At 36.5% G+C, this 17,146-nt stretch overlaps 1 protein-coding gene and 1 pseudogene across 1 annotated transcript; both read right to left on the bottom strand.

Annotated features, from left to right (window-relative positions):
- Positions 1 to 8,086: 8,086 nt before the first annotated feature.
- LOC137740574 (uncharacterized) lies at positions 8,087 to 8,722 on the bottom strand. The gene has a single exon (XM_068480413.2). The coding sequence runs from the start codon at positions 8,634 to 8,636 to the stop codon at positions 8,259 to 8,261; it is 378 nt and encodes a 125-aa protein (XP_068336514.2). The 5' UTR covers positions 8,637 to 8,722; the 3' UTR covers positions 8,087 to 8,258.
- Positions 8,723 to 15,094: 6,372 nt separating this feature from the next.
- Positions 15,095 to 16,706, bottom strand: LOC137740573 (eukaryotic initiation factor 4A-13-like; annotated as a pseudogene).
- Between the last annotated feature and the right edge of the window lie 440 nt (positions 16,707 to 17,146).

The raw sequence follows: 17,146 nt of genomic DNA, 5'->3' as shown, positions 1-17,146 counted from the left end.
ATTAAGCACATGGCCATAAATAGCGCTAACCCGCACCAAGTTTTTGATCAATATCACGTGTGTTACATTTAGTACTCTGGTCAAAAGGGATCTAGTTCAAGACATAGTTCACTATGATTCCTTTAGATGAAACTTGTTAACACTAAGTGTAGGTTCAAGTCTAAAGGACACCTACATCCATTGCATGGTAAACAAGTTGCCCAATTTCTTCCATTCATATATATATATATATATATATATATTACGTCTTTTACACTTTTGTGGAGTCTTGAATCTTGTGGGGAATTGTTGATTATTTATTTTATTTTTTATTATTTTAAATAATAAATATGAAGAGTCATATCAATTAGAGAAGTCATGTCTTTTACCAAAAGGTTATATAGAGTTTTATAAATGGGGAACTCCTCAAACGTTAATAAAAGATTAAAATGCCTTCCTTCTCTTCCTACTACAGTACTCATATATAATCCTTACTATCTTCTTACTTATCTTGATCATCAATGGGCAATTGATCACTACTTGGCACCCCGTCTACCGTAATCGTGCTTATGGATTAGACACTTTGTGAGATTTAAGGGTTGTATCTTGGAGTTGTAGATAGCTGTTATAACCAACACGTAGGGAGGCATCTACGACTTTAGGACAATGACAACACGCCTCTCTTGATATCACAGGCTAGATCATTCTTTAACTTTTCCTTTTTATTGCTTTATTTATTGATTTATGTGTTTGATGCATTTGGGTATTATCTAATTGATTAAATTTACATGTGTAATATGATCATAATCATTTATATTATCCTACATTTGAGGGTCGGGCAATCTATCACATGGAAGGTCACCAGGTGGTAGGTTCGGCCTGGACTACTAGCTTCACGATTCCTAAGGACCATACTGGCTCTCCATATATGCAGTTAACCCCAGAGGATGGTGTTGTCTCCGAGCTTTGGACTGGGTAAAGCCTCAGAAGCCTCTTGGATTTCTTACGGAGTTTTTTTTTGGAAGGAACGTTGGGATGACTCTTTAGACGTCAAATCGTTACCTCTGTCCTTCGAGTAGCTAATTTCTCAAAGCGAGAAACTACTTCCTGGAGGTCTTTGATGGGAGCCCTTATATCAACGCGTTAGTCGGGTTCTTTAGCCCATGGATTGTATCAAATGATCTCCAAGGATAGGCCAATACCCATGACGTCTTCCCACATCTCGTCAATGGCAGTGACACCATTGTGCCCGCGGTAGACGTTATATAGAGAGACTATTGGGCTTTTGTTGTTGAATGAACTTTTTGACATATTAGAGGATCTCCAATGGAAAGTCAAAAATAAAATTTCAAATGTAAATTTGAAGGTTTATGTGTCAATGTCAAATTTTCTTTTGCTCCAACCCATATGGTTTTCTTATTTATTTAATATTTATAGGACCCACTTCAAAACAAATAAATAAAAATTAATTTCTATGATTTATGATTGGTGCATTATTAGGACCCGCACAACAAAACATTTAAAAAAATAATTTGACATCAAGTTTTCTCATATGTCAAAATTGGCAGCATACAATAGATATGTTAATCTACAAAAGGATTGGCATATCAGTTGGAGTTTTTATTTGCTTTCAAATTTTATTACATGACATTCCACTTAGAATTTGGCATCTCCTTTGGAGATTGTCGTAGAGGGTGAAGTGAGAGGAATATGTTCTCTCAATGAAAGCACCAATTGTTAGAACCAAATCTACGCACCTCCGTAAGTGGTGGTTGAGCACAAATCTGAGTAATCCTTAGCAATTTGCAAAACAATAAGACAACCGTAAGCAAACCTTAGGCCAGGGGGGTTGTGTCGGCCAAGGGCTCTCTGACGGTTAAGTTAGTAAATGGTTTTAAGACTCAAGTAGTGGGTAAGAGAATTAAAGTGTATATATTGCATTACCATAGATAAACCTTAGATGGGTATATTTATAACGTGGAAGAGAGACCTTTTTAGGATAGCATCCTCGTTCAAAGTCGGGAGAATTCTAAAGTATATCAAGTAAATAGATATTGCACCCTCTTAATAGTGTGATTACTTGCAGCGCACGCCAATCCTAGATTGTAAGGACTCCAAGACTTACAGGATGTGATTGTGTCCATATTCGGATCAGATCGCATGTCTTGTGGAACAAGCATGGTTATCCTGCGGAGTCGCTAGGACTCCACCTATTGCCCTGGAGTATAGAGATGGTGGCTCCCTACTCATCTGATACAGCTCCTCTCAGAACTGGTGAGTCCATGACCAGACTTCTGAGGTAGTAGTATTCGGATTAGCCTTACTCTGACCCTGAAAAATCATGTTCTCACATTCATGTTCAAGGGCTTGATAGCAAATATAGAATTTTCTTTAACTACAGTTCTCTGGGGCAGAAAGCAGTTATTCTTGGATAGGTTGGTGATCAAATATCAAGAGCAAGTGCTTGAATTACTCAGCATCTTGGAAGGAAACATGGATCTTTTGGACCAAAAAAAAAGGACGGGGTAAGACAATTGTAAAGTGAAGGTCCTTAGTTTTGTTATTGACTTGGCTGATTAACAGGATCATACGAAGTACTTATTCCTTATAAGATCATCTGCTGCTGCTGCTGCCTCTACCTTGAACATTACAGTAGTCCTGGGAAGACTGACTTGAAGAATGTTTGCTTATATATACGGTGTTAAATTCTTATGACAACTTCATTATCCCCTGAGGCTTCGTGTATACGACTTCAACAGATACTATGTATTCCATTTGAAACCTCCTTGTTCTAATTAGAGATGCATTTCTTACTGTTAGATTTTGATTCTCATATTTATATCTGCAATGAACTCTTCACTTACTCAGTACATCGTTACTAATGTTTGTTAATTCTTTGTTCTGGATTCCCTTTCAACGCTAGCTGGTTTTGGTCTCTCTTGAACTCTGTTTTTTGCCACCATCCTCTTGTGCTCTATTTTCTTGTGAATGGTCCGGTATCCAGAATTCGAAGTTCTATATCTGTGATTGCAAAAGAATCATTATTCCATGATGTTCTGTTCTCTTCTTTGTTAGCCAATGGGACAGCTTGCATTCCATGATTGTCCTCAAACCTTCTTGTTCGGAGAAATGCGTGCATAAAGAGCTAAATGACAGGCATTGATGGAATGAAATTGCAACCATTTATGCCTTCGGAGATACAATTTGTTTTTTGTTTTCATATATTCGTTATATGTGGAGATAGTACTATTGGCGATCAGAGATGGCCATGGTGTTATCACCATCTCAGTTTTTTTTTTCTTATGTTTATTGCATTATGGGTGTGTTTTTCTAATTTTCCACAACAATATTGGGGCAAGAGGGTTTGGCTTAAGTCGCACAATAGACAATTATATTTAGGTTTTGAACTCCCATCTATGCGAGTCGGACCTTCTACGTAGCCCTTTCGCAATTGTTATTTGAGTTTGAATTCAATTTAAAGGATACAGTTGTTTACACCTAAAATGTGCCATTCGGGCTAAATATGGCAAATATGGCATTTGGAGGATGATGAGGCAAAGCATTGAACTTGGAGAGATATTTGGCTGCAAGTGAGCTAGCTTAAACATTATAATATTGCTTTTCCCTTTTGTTTTGGGTGGTGGACATTTGCCAAGAGATTTGTTTAATCAAGATAAATGCATGTTTTTTCATTGCAAGTGGATGGGAAGACACCACACAGACATTCCTGCAGAGGACATGTGAAAGAAGCCAGCCTACTTCTTTTAATTATTAGTTTATTGCAAGTGATGGAGACATGTGCTGAAAGTACAAGTTGCCCTTTTTAATATCATTTCACATTCAAGCTGGTAGTGAAGTTTCTTTCAGGCAAGTGCAATGTTCTCAACAATGGTCTTTCTCAAATCTCTATATAAAGGAGCAGAAGCACAAGGATTATGGACACTCAAACAAACAATCAATCAACTCTACTCAAATCAGCTTCTCAAGCTCCTTGTAGACATTTAGCTTTAGCCAAGCATCCATGCTTTCCTTGTTTATTAGCTCTACTGCTCACTAGTAGTATCGATCTTATTTGTAGTTTATGTACAACTCCTTTTCAGTCGTTTAAATTACAAGCAATCTACAACACCAATCATTTACTTTCCTCAGTCATTCACTCATCTAGCAACCTTGTCATTTACTTGTTACTACATTTCTCCATATAAGTAAAGTCCTTATCTTTAAGGCAAACAAAGAATCTTGATTTGAGTTACTCAATGGCACAATCTCTTGGTTTGACGTCGAACTCAAGCGCAACCTCAATCATTCAGATCTCATCTACTAGCAGCATCTAGTAGTGGCACGCTCGCATCCCCCAGTTTCATGTTTGAGTAAATTCCCGGCATGCCCGCGAGGCCCATGACGAATTCAGGGAGCAAACAATGGTTACCTGAGTTTGGTTCTTATGTTATGGCGGTGTAAGTGTATTTTATAAGAATCTGACTCATGAGACCCATATATGACACTTAACAATTAAAATCACTCTTGTTGCACTTAAACCTTTTGTCTTACCACTTACATCGGTTTGTTTCAATTTATAGAAATTAAACTCAAAATTTGTTGGCCAATTTTGAAGTCCTTTATAAGTGAAGAGAATGCTACATTGTGACTAGATGTTAGCACTAGACAAGGGAGATATAGAAACACATAAGAAAGTTATGTGTCAAAGGATCACAACTGGTATGTGGTGGCAATGTACTTGAAGGGCATGCATGCAAGTATCCATTGGTTGTTGCTGTATTTAAATAACGTAGGTAAAGGTCCTCCAGGTACTCTCTGAATTTAGTACCATAATTTTTGTGTTCACCAAATGTTTGATAAAATACCTATTTGGCATATCTTGACAGGACACATAGACATCCCTTGACAATATGTGTCAACACCATTCCATAGTGGGTAGTTAGCAATTGTACTCGATAGAAATCATCAGAGATTCTCAACACTACTCTGGAAACGTTTACATCCTCAATAAGCACACAAAATGCAGGATCAAATGCCCCACTGAAATTTTTTTGCTGCATGGGAAAAATGTTTACATTCTCAACTTGTCGAATTTGTATTCGGTGAGTCCCTTGTCTCGTTCGCTAGAAGAACAACTACTGCATTTGTTTTCTGCCTAATTGTATTCGGTCAATCCAATTATGCTTAATTCTTGATGTAAAGATTGCAAGTGCTTCCAATTTGTAGAGTTGTTGGCGGTTCAGTGACCCATTTGCAATCTTCTCAAAGCCCATGGGTTAAACGAAACCAACATTTTCAGGCACTGACCATGCTCGAGTCTTCTGGTGCAACCGGGATTTAATATTGCAATGAAACTTAGAGAGACGTATCATACCTTGTTATGATATCATCAAGAGCAAAAAGGTTGCTCGTTTCTTTAGGAGCTTTCAGTGGGTAACGCCGTCCAAAGCGCTAAGCAATATTGCTCCCAATGTTTCAGTTCTGAGAGCTCTTCAAGTGCCAGAAGCCTCAATCTCTTTGTAAAGAAGGTCATGAGTGTGGGAGTTTGCCCTTCGTGGTGATTAGAACTGACAACTTTTTCTTGGATTGGTTTGGAATCAAGTACCAAGAGAAAATACCTGAATTAATGATCCTCTATCAAGGGAATATGGTCTTGCGGAACTGGGATTAGGGTTCGAGGAAAGCGGCAGAGTGAACCAATTGTAAGACTAATGATCTTAATTTTGTTCTTAATGTGATTGATGATTAGCAGGATCAAATCTTTCCCCACTTTGAACATTACATTTGAACTTTTATCTATATATGTATCTGTCTATATATATAGATATAGACACGGAAATACTCACACGACGCCACAACATATGATGTATTCAATGCCAAGTTTTTTGTTATGATTTGAAAAGGGGTCAATCCTTGGTGTTCTGTTCTCAGTCCTATTATCTAAAGGTTGACAAATCCTTGTAGTGATTCTTGAAGCTAAGAAGTTTTAGAAAATGTTGACAAGGCCTTGAGCATGGGGTTTAGACCTTTGTCTGCGCCATTCATGAAAGCGCTACATGTGATGTTGATGATGGATGCATCAAAATGGGGAAAATGGGTGGAATTTTATAGGAAGTGCAGTTGGACTGAAGATGATTTCTTCTCGGCGTTTGGAATGGATCCCTTGTTCATGCAGTCTCGGAGAAGAACTTTGCGAGTGAAATGAATTTTCTTGTGAACAAAATGGGTTGGAAACCTGCAGCTGCAGAAATAGCTGGAAATTCAGGTGATCGATCTCATACTTAATAGAAATGGATCATTCCTAGGTGCTCAGTTATTAATAAAGGAAAATTTTCTTTACGAACAGTAAGGAGTACTTCCTCTATTAGGTTTTTAATTAGATATCAAGACCAAGTACCGGAGTAGTTGAGGAAGTTTGACGGGAAAATGGATCTTGCAGAACTCGGCTTAGATTATGAGCAAAGAGGGGGAGTTAAACAATTGAAGGATGAAGTTTCTTAAGTTTTCTTCATTTGATGATTAAGCGGATCGTAAAAATCACTTTCATTGTAAGTTCTGCTGCACAAAATAGTTAAATCCTGCTCTACTTTGAACAGTACAACCGTCATCTCTTTTACTTTGTTCGGTCTTGTAAATTGTGATTTGTGAACGGCTATGCACACAAACATGTAGTTTGAAGGTGACACAGAAGTTAATTTCTTATGGCTTTCACATTATACCCTGAGGTTTTATATGTATTCAAACGTCGCCGTTCCAAGAGATTCATACTTAAACGAAAGATAGACTTGTGTGGCGCTGTAAATTGGCACTCAGATTGGATTCCAAACAAATTATATCTGCAATTTGAACTCAGTTTATTCAGAATTATATGGTAGTTTCTTCTTACAATTTCTGGGTCTACATCCTATCAAATACTTGTTTATGTTCTGTAGTCACAGTTTTATCTTTTGTTTCTGCCATCATGAACTTGAAATGAATTCCAAGGTGTTCAGTTATTAGAGTTCTGCCATTGAAAAGTAAAAGTTGCCCTTATCGATTCTGTTTGTTTCAGGTGAGTGATTTCTTTGGAAAGTCTGTGATGAAAGATAATGTGGCGTGGTCTTAATCTATCTGGGACGAAGATGGGATGAAGTTGATTTGGAGTTTTGATAACCTGATCGAAACACCAATAATAGGGTCCAGATGCAATTCGATATGATCTAAATGTGCTTAGATGTGGTTTAGATAAGTTTGGATATTGAGTTGTGTCTTGATTTGTTTTGGATGTGTCTACAGACTAGAACAACATATCTAGATCGCATCAGAATGCAGTATATAAATCTCATTGAAACATAATTAGACCATCTAAACTGTATTTTGACTCCATCAAGACACATTTAGATCAAATATCGACTGAATCTATACCTCATCGCGCCTTTTCGATCCATCCACTCTTATCCACAATCTCAAATGACGAATTGAATGAAATAACCATCTGAATTCACACTTCACCATCCGCTCCCAGCAAAAACATCTCTCTGGAATCATGAAAAGCTCAAAAAGAACAAAGATTGAGAAGTATAGTTACTCACCAGTGTAGCCTGAATGACAGTTACTTAGAGGGTGCCAAAGACCGTAATGGAGCCATTTTTTGTTTCGCTACAAGTCTCTGCGGTTTTCTTGCTTGTGATTGCAACATCGAAGATCGAATACAGGGATTTTAATCTTTCTGAATGGAATCCGCAGCAGGCGAATGCTCTTTTCCGTTTACATTCCAAACAAACTGCAGAATCAAGTACACCTAAAAACCTGCAATCATTGAAAGAAATGCAAAAGTAGAAAGGAGCCCTGACAAGTTATGGAGTTTAATCTAAGTCATGACCAGATCAGAACCAGACCATCAACCCGAAGCATACAAAGCGGGTTAGGGCAGTTGGTCAGGGCAGTATGCCCGCCCCATTGCACCTAAGTTCAAATACCCCTACTCGTCGTATATTAGAGCAAACAAAACATCTCATTGTCTAAAAAAACAGAAGCACACAAATCTCCACAACACACCTTCAACAATTCGAAGTGAAGCCCGAAAACATTCATCATAGACCAAGGTTTTCTTGCTTAGCTGAAGAAGTTAAAACCAAAGTATTGAATTCCATTACTTTTTATAATTAATTTGGTAGACAGATGCATAATAAACTTCACAAATGCACAGAACAACAAAAACTCCTGAATACAAAAGAAAAAACCAATAAAGTATTTATTATTCTTCTTCTTCTTTTCTCTCAAAGTACCCATTAATCGAATCATCGCCATCCGTAGACTACTTGGGTGTAGGTGTTCTTGATCCACTTGAAGCTCTTCCTCAGAGACCCTTTCATCTTCTCCTCTGCAGTGTAAACTTTGTACCCAGCAACCCTCTTCTTCCTCTGCAACTCTGGATCACTCAAGCTCCAGCTTTTCGAGGCGGATAGGCTGCCCTTCCCTTTCTTCAGCTTCCCATCCTTCACCACCATCTGATGGCTGTTTGGCTGGGAAACAGAAGAGCCTGCATAATTTGAGCTGTAACTTCTGAGATCCTGCATGCTTGTTGGAGGAGCACCTGGTTTGCCTCCATAGTAAACGTCCATCTGCATCCTCCCATCTCTCCCATCTCTGCATGATTTGGATCTGAAATCCTCCATGGGAAGAAGAAGAAGAGGAGACAAAGCAGACAGAGTTCGAAGGTTTCTACGCAAGGATGACAATAAGACAATGAGGAGGGAAGGGGAGGCAAAGACTTTTCTTTTATTGGGTTTGCTTTTCTTTGTTGGTGCGTCATGTGTTTGTGTGAACGTGAGAATTAGTAAAATATTTATTTTTTTATGTTCTAATATTCCGATATTTTAAACTGTTCAAATTTATAGAAGAAAGATTCAAACTTTTAAGTGTAATATTGAGATATACTATCCTAGTTAACTTTTTTTACCCACGCGGGTTATAACTAAACTATGACCGGCATATGCATTTTAATATTTTTTGTTAATTCTCCTAGTTTTGGAACTGTTAGAGAATTTTTCATTGTGACGGGAACACAAGTGATACACCACGTGTTCTAATAGAAGTGGTGGAAATTTTTATTTTTTAAGTTATTAACTTTTTAGCGCACATATCTTATCATTTGTATAGTAACACGTGATGTACTACCCCTTGTACCAGTTACATTGAAAAATCTCTCCAGTTCAAGATATTGATTTCAAACTTTGTTGCAGGGTTATTTTCAGTTATTTATTGTATAACATTAACATACAACCAATTCATGTATACCCCAATTTGACATCATCAAGGATGTGTATGTGTGTGTGTGTGTGTGCATATTTTATTGATATCAAAATTTAAGAAGATCAATGTGATGTTTTATATGATTTAACGTAGATTGCCAACAACTATCATTAAATCATGGTGGTAATTAATTATGAAATCATTTTAAAAATTTTTGAAATTCAGATTTGATTCATCATATGGTGTGGAGAGTTATATTGTATGAGAAAGTAGCTGCCAAGTTTGACCGAGTTTCGACACACATGAAAGAAACCGGCAAAGTTGAATAAAAGTTTTGGATTTGGGAGATTGTTATAATAATGCGTGCCTTCAAAGACTTGACTTTGCAAATTGCATATGATGGATTGCTAAAAAACTTTTGAGATATTTTAATTTTAATTTTCATTTTTACAACTTTAGGGACGTTGAAAAATTCAAATTCAGTACACATCCTAAGATGCACAGTTTAATACCCCCCTCCCTTTCTCTTTCCCCTCCTTTATGTTAGTCTCCCTAATTTATCAAAAATTTTGATTGGGTCTATTCCAGCATGAGTAATGATAGAGAGACTAAATTTTTAGACAAATTTTATAAAGAGTAATGTTATTTATACCATGTTTTTATAGCACATTTCTATACTACTTTAGGTGGCATCTGATATAGACAGCCACGTCATTTGAAAAATTTGCAAAAGGAAATGAAAGAAAAATATTCTTCGTATACCACAATCATCATTTAATTAACTAGTTTTTCTTAATTATTAGTTTATCAAATAATGAACTAAATTTAAAAATTTGATTATTTCAAATCATGTGGCAGTCCACATCATATGTCACATAAGGTGATATGAAAATGTGGTATAAAAATATGGTACGAATAACATTACTCTTTTATAAACCAAATGACACAAAAAATTAATGATTGGATTATTACTTAGGTGTTGATAAACGTGCTCATTTTCTATTGGTGATACATCATTTAGTTTGTAAATTTTGTCTACAAATTTAATCTCCTTAGCATTACTCTTTCAACATAGTTCGCAAAACCTCTTTGCTCTATATTTTGAGGGATCCCATAATTTGAACAAATAATAACTTTTCAATGGTGAAAACTGATGTTTCAGAATAGTTGGTAATTCTACTTAATAATACAGTTTAGAGATAGTCGTCTTCAGTTGAAAAAAGGTTACTCTTTGGCTATGAGAAATGATAATGCTAAGAAAACTAAATCTGAAGACAAAATTTTGAAAACTAAAACACATGAGTTGATAATTGATTTATTATTTAAACGTTGATAAACGTACTTATTCTTATTAATGACACATTATTTAGATTGTAAATTTAATCTTTAAATTTAGTCTCTCTAATATTACATAAGAGAAAATAAAGCTAGTCTTTGACAAGGTTGAAGTTGGTGTGATCATATTATATGAATTTATATTTAGATTTAACTAATGGATTTGAGCTCAAATTTGGCTAGAGAGTAAAAGTCAACAATATCATAGAAAACTAGTTAAAAATCGTGTCCGACCTCGGAACCAGCCCTTCAGATCGTACCATGCCTGCAGAAAAACAGCCTATTTCGATTCGACCTGGGAACCAGCCCTATTTTGATCCCTATTCCGATCAAATCTCGCCACCACCACCAAGCCCAACAAGAAAAACACAGAACCCAACCACCCATTCAGATCGCACCAATCATGCCGATCTGCTCCCTCTCCCTGCGAAGACCGTTTTCGTCCTTCAAATCTTCATGCTCATCCATCAAGCGATGAAGTTTCAGAAGATGAAGAATCGTCCCATGCACTCATATGAAAAAGAATCAGACTTAAAAAAAAAAAAAAAAAAAAAAAATTAGGGAATAGGGAACGGAGAAAATGAGGGAGTTAAGAGGTTAGACGAAAAAATAGTCTGCTTCTTCAAAGAGAGATTGCAAAAAAATTATAAATAATAAAATAAATTAATAGGTTATACTGCATCCAACATCATACTCTTTTTAATCATTTACCATTGTTACAACAGTTTTACAAACAGTCAAACACTGTCTTTTTGTTAGAAGCATTTCTGCCAAAAAAAAAAAAAAAAAAAAACAAAGGCTCAACTACTTTATTTTTCAGCTATTATTCATTTGATGTGATTGATATTAATGCCCTAAATCTGTTTCCTATATTCATTTGACGTGATTCCACTGTTTGAGCTTAGTTTCGTAATTGTCCGCCACTTGGCCTTTTGGTAGGCAAAGATCCGACCATTGGATCATCATGTAATTCAAGTATGTTGTTATATGAGTAATGTGATGCTGTTAGGAATTTATGGATCGGATATCCGACATGTAGATTTAGATTACATATCGTTGACCGAGAGAAGTCCTTAATCATTCTTAAATCTGTATGTATATGGTCCTACATGGTTGATCCGTATTAGGGGACTATACACATTCTAGGGGTGACTGTACTGGGTTTATACACATTGGGTGATCATTACCCTCTTGATTTTAATGTTCTCAGGAGTGATCATGTTTGGGTAATCCTTATTATATGACCACACTATTAGATGCATGCCCATGGCCCTGCTTCGTTAATCCGCATTAGGGGACCATACACATGATATGGGTGGTCTCGTTGAGTTGGTCCAGAACTCTATATCTGATGGATTCCATTGAGTCAGTCTAGAATCCTACTTTCTTTATGGTTCATTCGAGTTGGTCCAAAACCTTGTATCCGATGAGTTGGTCTAGAATCCTGCTTGTTAGATGGTTCGTTCAGTAGTATGGAATCTAATGAATCGTGCTCGTCGAGTTCCATTGAGGGGTTATAGAGCTCTATGTTTTTCTTGCTAGAGAATGCCATGAGTGTGAAGTCATTGCAAATACAAGTTTTTTTTAGCTTAAGAAAAAGGTGAGTTACGATTGACTTGATCCCGTCTTAGGGTACGTAGGCAGTCTAACTTAGGTGCGGCCATAAAATAACATGAAAGGATAAAACACTGTTGAATTAATGGTTTGTTGTCGGTACTTCACTTTGTGAGACTACTGGCTTTATTTATAGGTGTTTTGTGCATCTATTTTATTGAAGTACTAATATAGCTTGATTTTTATCTGGTTGTCGTGATACGTGCTAACATCACGTGTCAATCCTGGACATATCTTGAGATCGGAGCGTGACACGTAGACCCCCTCTCTTTAAAGGAGCACAACATTTCTTCCAAGAAACAGGGAGATAGGCCCGAGAATTTGTACTCTTATGTCCAAATAAAATTGCGAACTTGTAATAATATGGTCTTAGGCCAAGCATAAATAGAAAAATTGTGAGATAACATGCTAACAACTATAGAATTAATAACGAGTCACCTTACCATGCTAACAACTATAGAATTAATTAATAAAGAATCACCTTCCCAACCATAGAGAGAGAATAGCCACGCCAAGTAGATACATAGTTACGAATCTTGTTTGCCAAAACTTGAAAATAGGCTCTTTTAGGTCATCTAACAAAAATTGAAACCCCAAGATAAACAAAGTCCAACCTGGGATGCTCAAACAAGAGTAAATTAGAGATCGACAAGGAACATCTTACCAACCCAAATAAACATGAGACTTTGCTTTAGGCACAAATTGTCCAGAATTTAAGCCAAACTTATCAAAGAAAGTTGGAAGCTTGTAAGTTGCACAAAACTGGCCTTGTTATGGAAATGATATCATCCGCATAAAGAATAAGAGAGGGTATCTTAGCTGGTTGAGGGAAAGAAATAGCTTTGACCTTTCCAGTTTCGAATAAATATAGTAGACCTCCGTTAGAACCTCCTCCGCAAGACAAAAATGAAGATGAGATAATGGATCATCTTGACAAACACCACGACCACAATGGAAGAAGCCAGCCGTGCAACTAGATTTGGTCACGCCAATATCGGCTCCACAACATGGAATAATAGCTGAATTGGTTCACAATGCTACCCTTGACAATCGACTGTATTATGCCTGGGTTGGGATTTGAACTTTTGTGCAATCAGGATATTGTTTTTTTTATCAATTAGTCTATTCTGGTTGAACTGCTTGCAAACTACACTGAGGAAAGATTGAAGATATAGATACAGAGGAGGAAGGAAGAGAATATAGGACAAATACAATTTTATATTGATTGCTTGTAATGAATAGAATGTTACATAGCTAAACTATCATTACATTATCTATCAGCCTTTACAATTAAGTCAAATAAGCTTTAACTGAGCACTAAAACAACTCATGATTAATTGCAATCAGTTAGTAGATTACCTTTATTATTGGAGATTTGTTCAATTCTATTATAGATTAGTTTAGTTCTAATCTATTATATTTCTCAATTTCATTTATTACTGATGTAATATATAAATACCTTATCGAATATCTTCAATTCGACCATCAATTAGAATCAAAGCCCTTCTCCAATTGTATTCCAATTAATTTCCTTCAATATCTTATCGAAGCTCTTCAATTCCACAACTCATTCAATTCATTGCACCACTTCAAGCTTTCTATATGACCATCTTTACTCCAGCATCACTTGGTATGCAGCGAGTACTTGTGGCGCTCCCTTTGTGAGTTTCTTTTCCTTCCTCCATTATATATAAACATATATAACATATATAACATATATATATATATATATATATTTTTTTTTAATAAGAAAGATAATGGATTAGGCGAGTTAAGCTACGCATAAGGTTTGGTCGTTGGACTACAATAGTAGAAACCTTACTCTCTAAACCCTCACAATGCGGAAAGAAAGAACCAAACCCCAAGATTAGCCGTCAACTACAAGTAGATTACTTTCTTCCCGCATTATATAACATACATTTTGCATGTTATATGTAACGCATTACCGAGAGTAATTAGTTGGGTTCATGACTTATTCATTGTTATATGAAATGCTTATTCTACAATAAGTGTGCTTAAGTTTTATTCATACTTGTAGGGTTTTTATGAAAAATGATCTCTCAAATTGACCCACCCAATTAGGATGGTCATTGAAATTGAAAATCGATCAGTATCTGAAAATCGGTGTCGCAAATTAATGAGTCATTCCTTTACAATTATGTTGACTGAGTCTCACAAGTCTAATTATAAAAAACTGTTTTTATTTTTATACAAGTAAAAACTTGAAAAATAAAAAAGGAAAGAATAAGAAGTAGAAGATGAGGGGTTTGGGTGTGGTCGTCCGGGCATGGTTATGCTCGGGTGCGAGGGGAAGAAGATGAACAGATCATCATCATCTTTTCTTTTCTTTTTTTTTTTTTTTTTTTTAAATTTTATTTTAAGTTTTTAATTATATGCTACTTATAATACTACATTCTAGTAGTATTAGTATTCTTCTTCATTTGTAAGTGAGAGCTCTTAGTTCGATTCTCGTCAAAGACGAATACGAATCACAATATTGTTAGTTCATTATGCGGTTAAGCCCACCACCTTTGTTCAAAACAAAAAAAAAACAAAAAAAACAAAAGAAATAGTTTTTAAATATACATACGCAAAAGTTGTTTTTTCATTATTTAAATATTTTTAATCCATGTGACAATATTTAATTAGACTTGTGAGACCTAATTATGTGTTATACCAACACATAATAGAATTTTGACATAATTGTAATGGAATGACTCAAGCTAGTTAATAAATATATACACATTAAATAGTGTCTAAAACTTCAAAGACTTACCTTTAATGTAAATATATCATTGCATAAAAAAATAATAAAAAATTAAAAAAAAAACCTGTACGGACCTATTTTCCATGTCACCTCATCCTCAATTACAAAATTTGCCCCAAAAATGAAAAGGAATTGTAAAAAAAAAAAAAAAACAAAAAGAGCTCCTCAGATGAAATGAGGGTACAATTTTAGCAGCTCCTTGATGTCCACATTGTAAAGTCTTTGAATGTCATGCAGCTTTCTCTCCTCCTCCCTCGCCACAAAGCAAATGACATGACCTTTTCATCTAAACCTTAAGCTCGGTCCCAATCGATGAACATAATCTTCCAAATCATCCGGCAAATCATGGTTTACTACTGTAACAGATTCTTGCTGCTGCGGCTGATGCGGCGCATCTATACAATCCACCTTGACATCGTCGGTGATGAGAACACAGCAAGAGCCGGCATGGAATTCACATACAATTGCATCACAAGTGTCCCAGTCCATGTCAGCATGAATGACCGAGACAGCGTGGCTGCGGTTTCGCATCTTGTCAGCAAGCCACTCCACCCCGTCAGTTGTGTTAACAAAAATGACAGTTTGAGTGATAGAGGAGTTAGAGCTCAGAAATTTTCTCAAGCTTCCATCTATCTTGATCAACAGTGACATAAAATTGGTTGAAACCCTCGAGGTTGAGCTCATCAGGCGGCTTTTGGAAGATCCTTGGGGGTTTGTTCATAAACTTCCTTGTGAGTACAAGGCATTTAGGGGACATTGTAGCAGAGAACAAGCCAGCCTGAACTGATGGCAGCGGCACGAAAATGTCACGGATCTGACCATCAAAACATCAATATTGCTAGGACATTTAAATTGCAAGTCAAACAAAAATCGAAACCACAAAATTAGTGGGAGAAAAAGGGCAACCATGCAGTGAAATCTTATTTCACCTCGCAGTCGGTCTAAATTGGCAGTCTAACATGTCAGCCAGTTTGACAAGAAAATATTCTTAACAACATACCTGGTCTTCAAACCACCAGTAAGCAATTCATCAGCCTCGTCCAGTACGAAAATCTTAATATGATCCCTGCAAAGTGCCTGATCCCAGTGAAACGTGTCAAATACAGAGCCGGGAGTGGCAACAACAACATGAACACCAGCTTGAAGAATTTGTTTATCTTCACGAACACTTGCTCCGCCTACACAAGCAAGAACCCTCATGCCGAGATATTTGCCAAGTGCTCGCATAAGCTTCTCCATCTGCAGCGCCACATCGTTCCTAGGTGTCAACACCAATGCCTGGCACTGGTTTAGACCATAATCAAGTCGCTGCAAAATTCCAGTGCAGCAAGCTGCTGTTGTCCCAGTTCCAGGATGAGCCTGTTCGATAACATCAAGACCTCTGCAGAATGGAACAATACCCCTTTTCTGAATTGTAAAGGCTTCTTAAAACCTTCACACACCAAAAAATAAAAATAAAAGAAATTACACTTGAAACGTCTTGAAAAAGGAAATGGCGAGGACAAGTGAGAACTAAAAACTAAAAACGAAATGGTTATCAGATGGACCTTAAAATTTTGAAAGCAAATATGTGGTGATGTTGCCTACTGGGAAAACCGATAATCTAAACTTGACAAACAGAAATTAAATTCCTACCATAAGCATAAATGCCCTTTAGAAGATTTTCTTGCAACCCCATATAATCGAAATTTTCATGAACCTCATCATATGGTGTGAAAAAATTGTCATCAACCTCACCATAGGATACCTCTTGTTCTTCAGGACCAAGACCTGCCATATCTGTAGGCGTATCTGTACAACGACTTATCTGTTAAAGTAGCCAAAAACAAACTAGTACTGGGTTTTTGAGAAACTATTGAGGTCATTTATTTTCATGTTCGAATTGCTTAATTGTGAGGATGTGATGAATGTCCCATTTCGGAAAGTTAAGAAAGCTGACATGAACCTAATTATAAGAAACTTAGACCGCTCCCCCATTTAGTATTTGCTTTTCGAATTGAACTTCAACTTCCTTCATTGCTCAATAAAACCCTAAAAAAAAAAATAGTAGAAAATTAACATTTATGATAGTCTTGTACCGGGTTCCCTTTCGTTTACTTCCTTAGCCACACCACTGCAACGCCAAGAGCTTCGTGTCTCCATGCTCCATAAATATCCACACGAGCAGAGCCATGCCCACAAGTGACCCTCCGACTTCCTAAGCCAGTGAAGAATGCC

Source organism: Pyrus communis, chromosome 9, assembly GCF_041283825.1.
Source record: "Pyrus communis isolate YQ-2024b chromosome 9, ASM4128382v1, whole genome shotgun sequence".
NCBI lineage: Eukaryota > Viridiplantae > Streptophyta > Magnoliopsida > Rosales > Rosaceae > Pyrus > Pyrus communis.
Note: the sequence above shows the minus strand (reverse complement) of the source record. Positions and strands in the feature narration are given on the sequence as shown.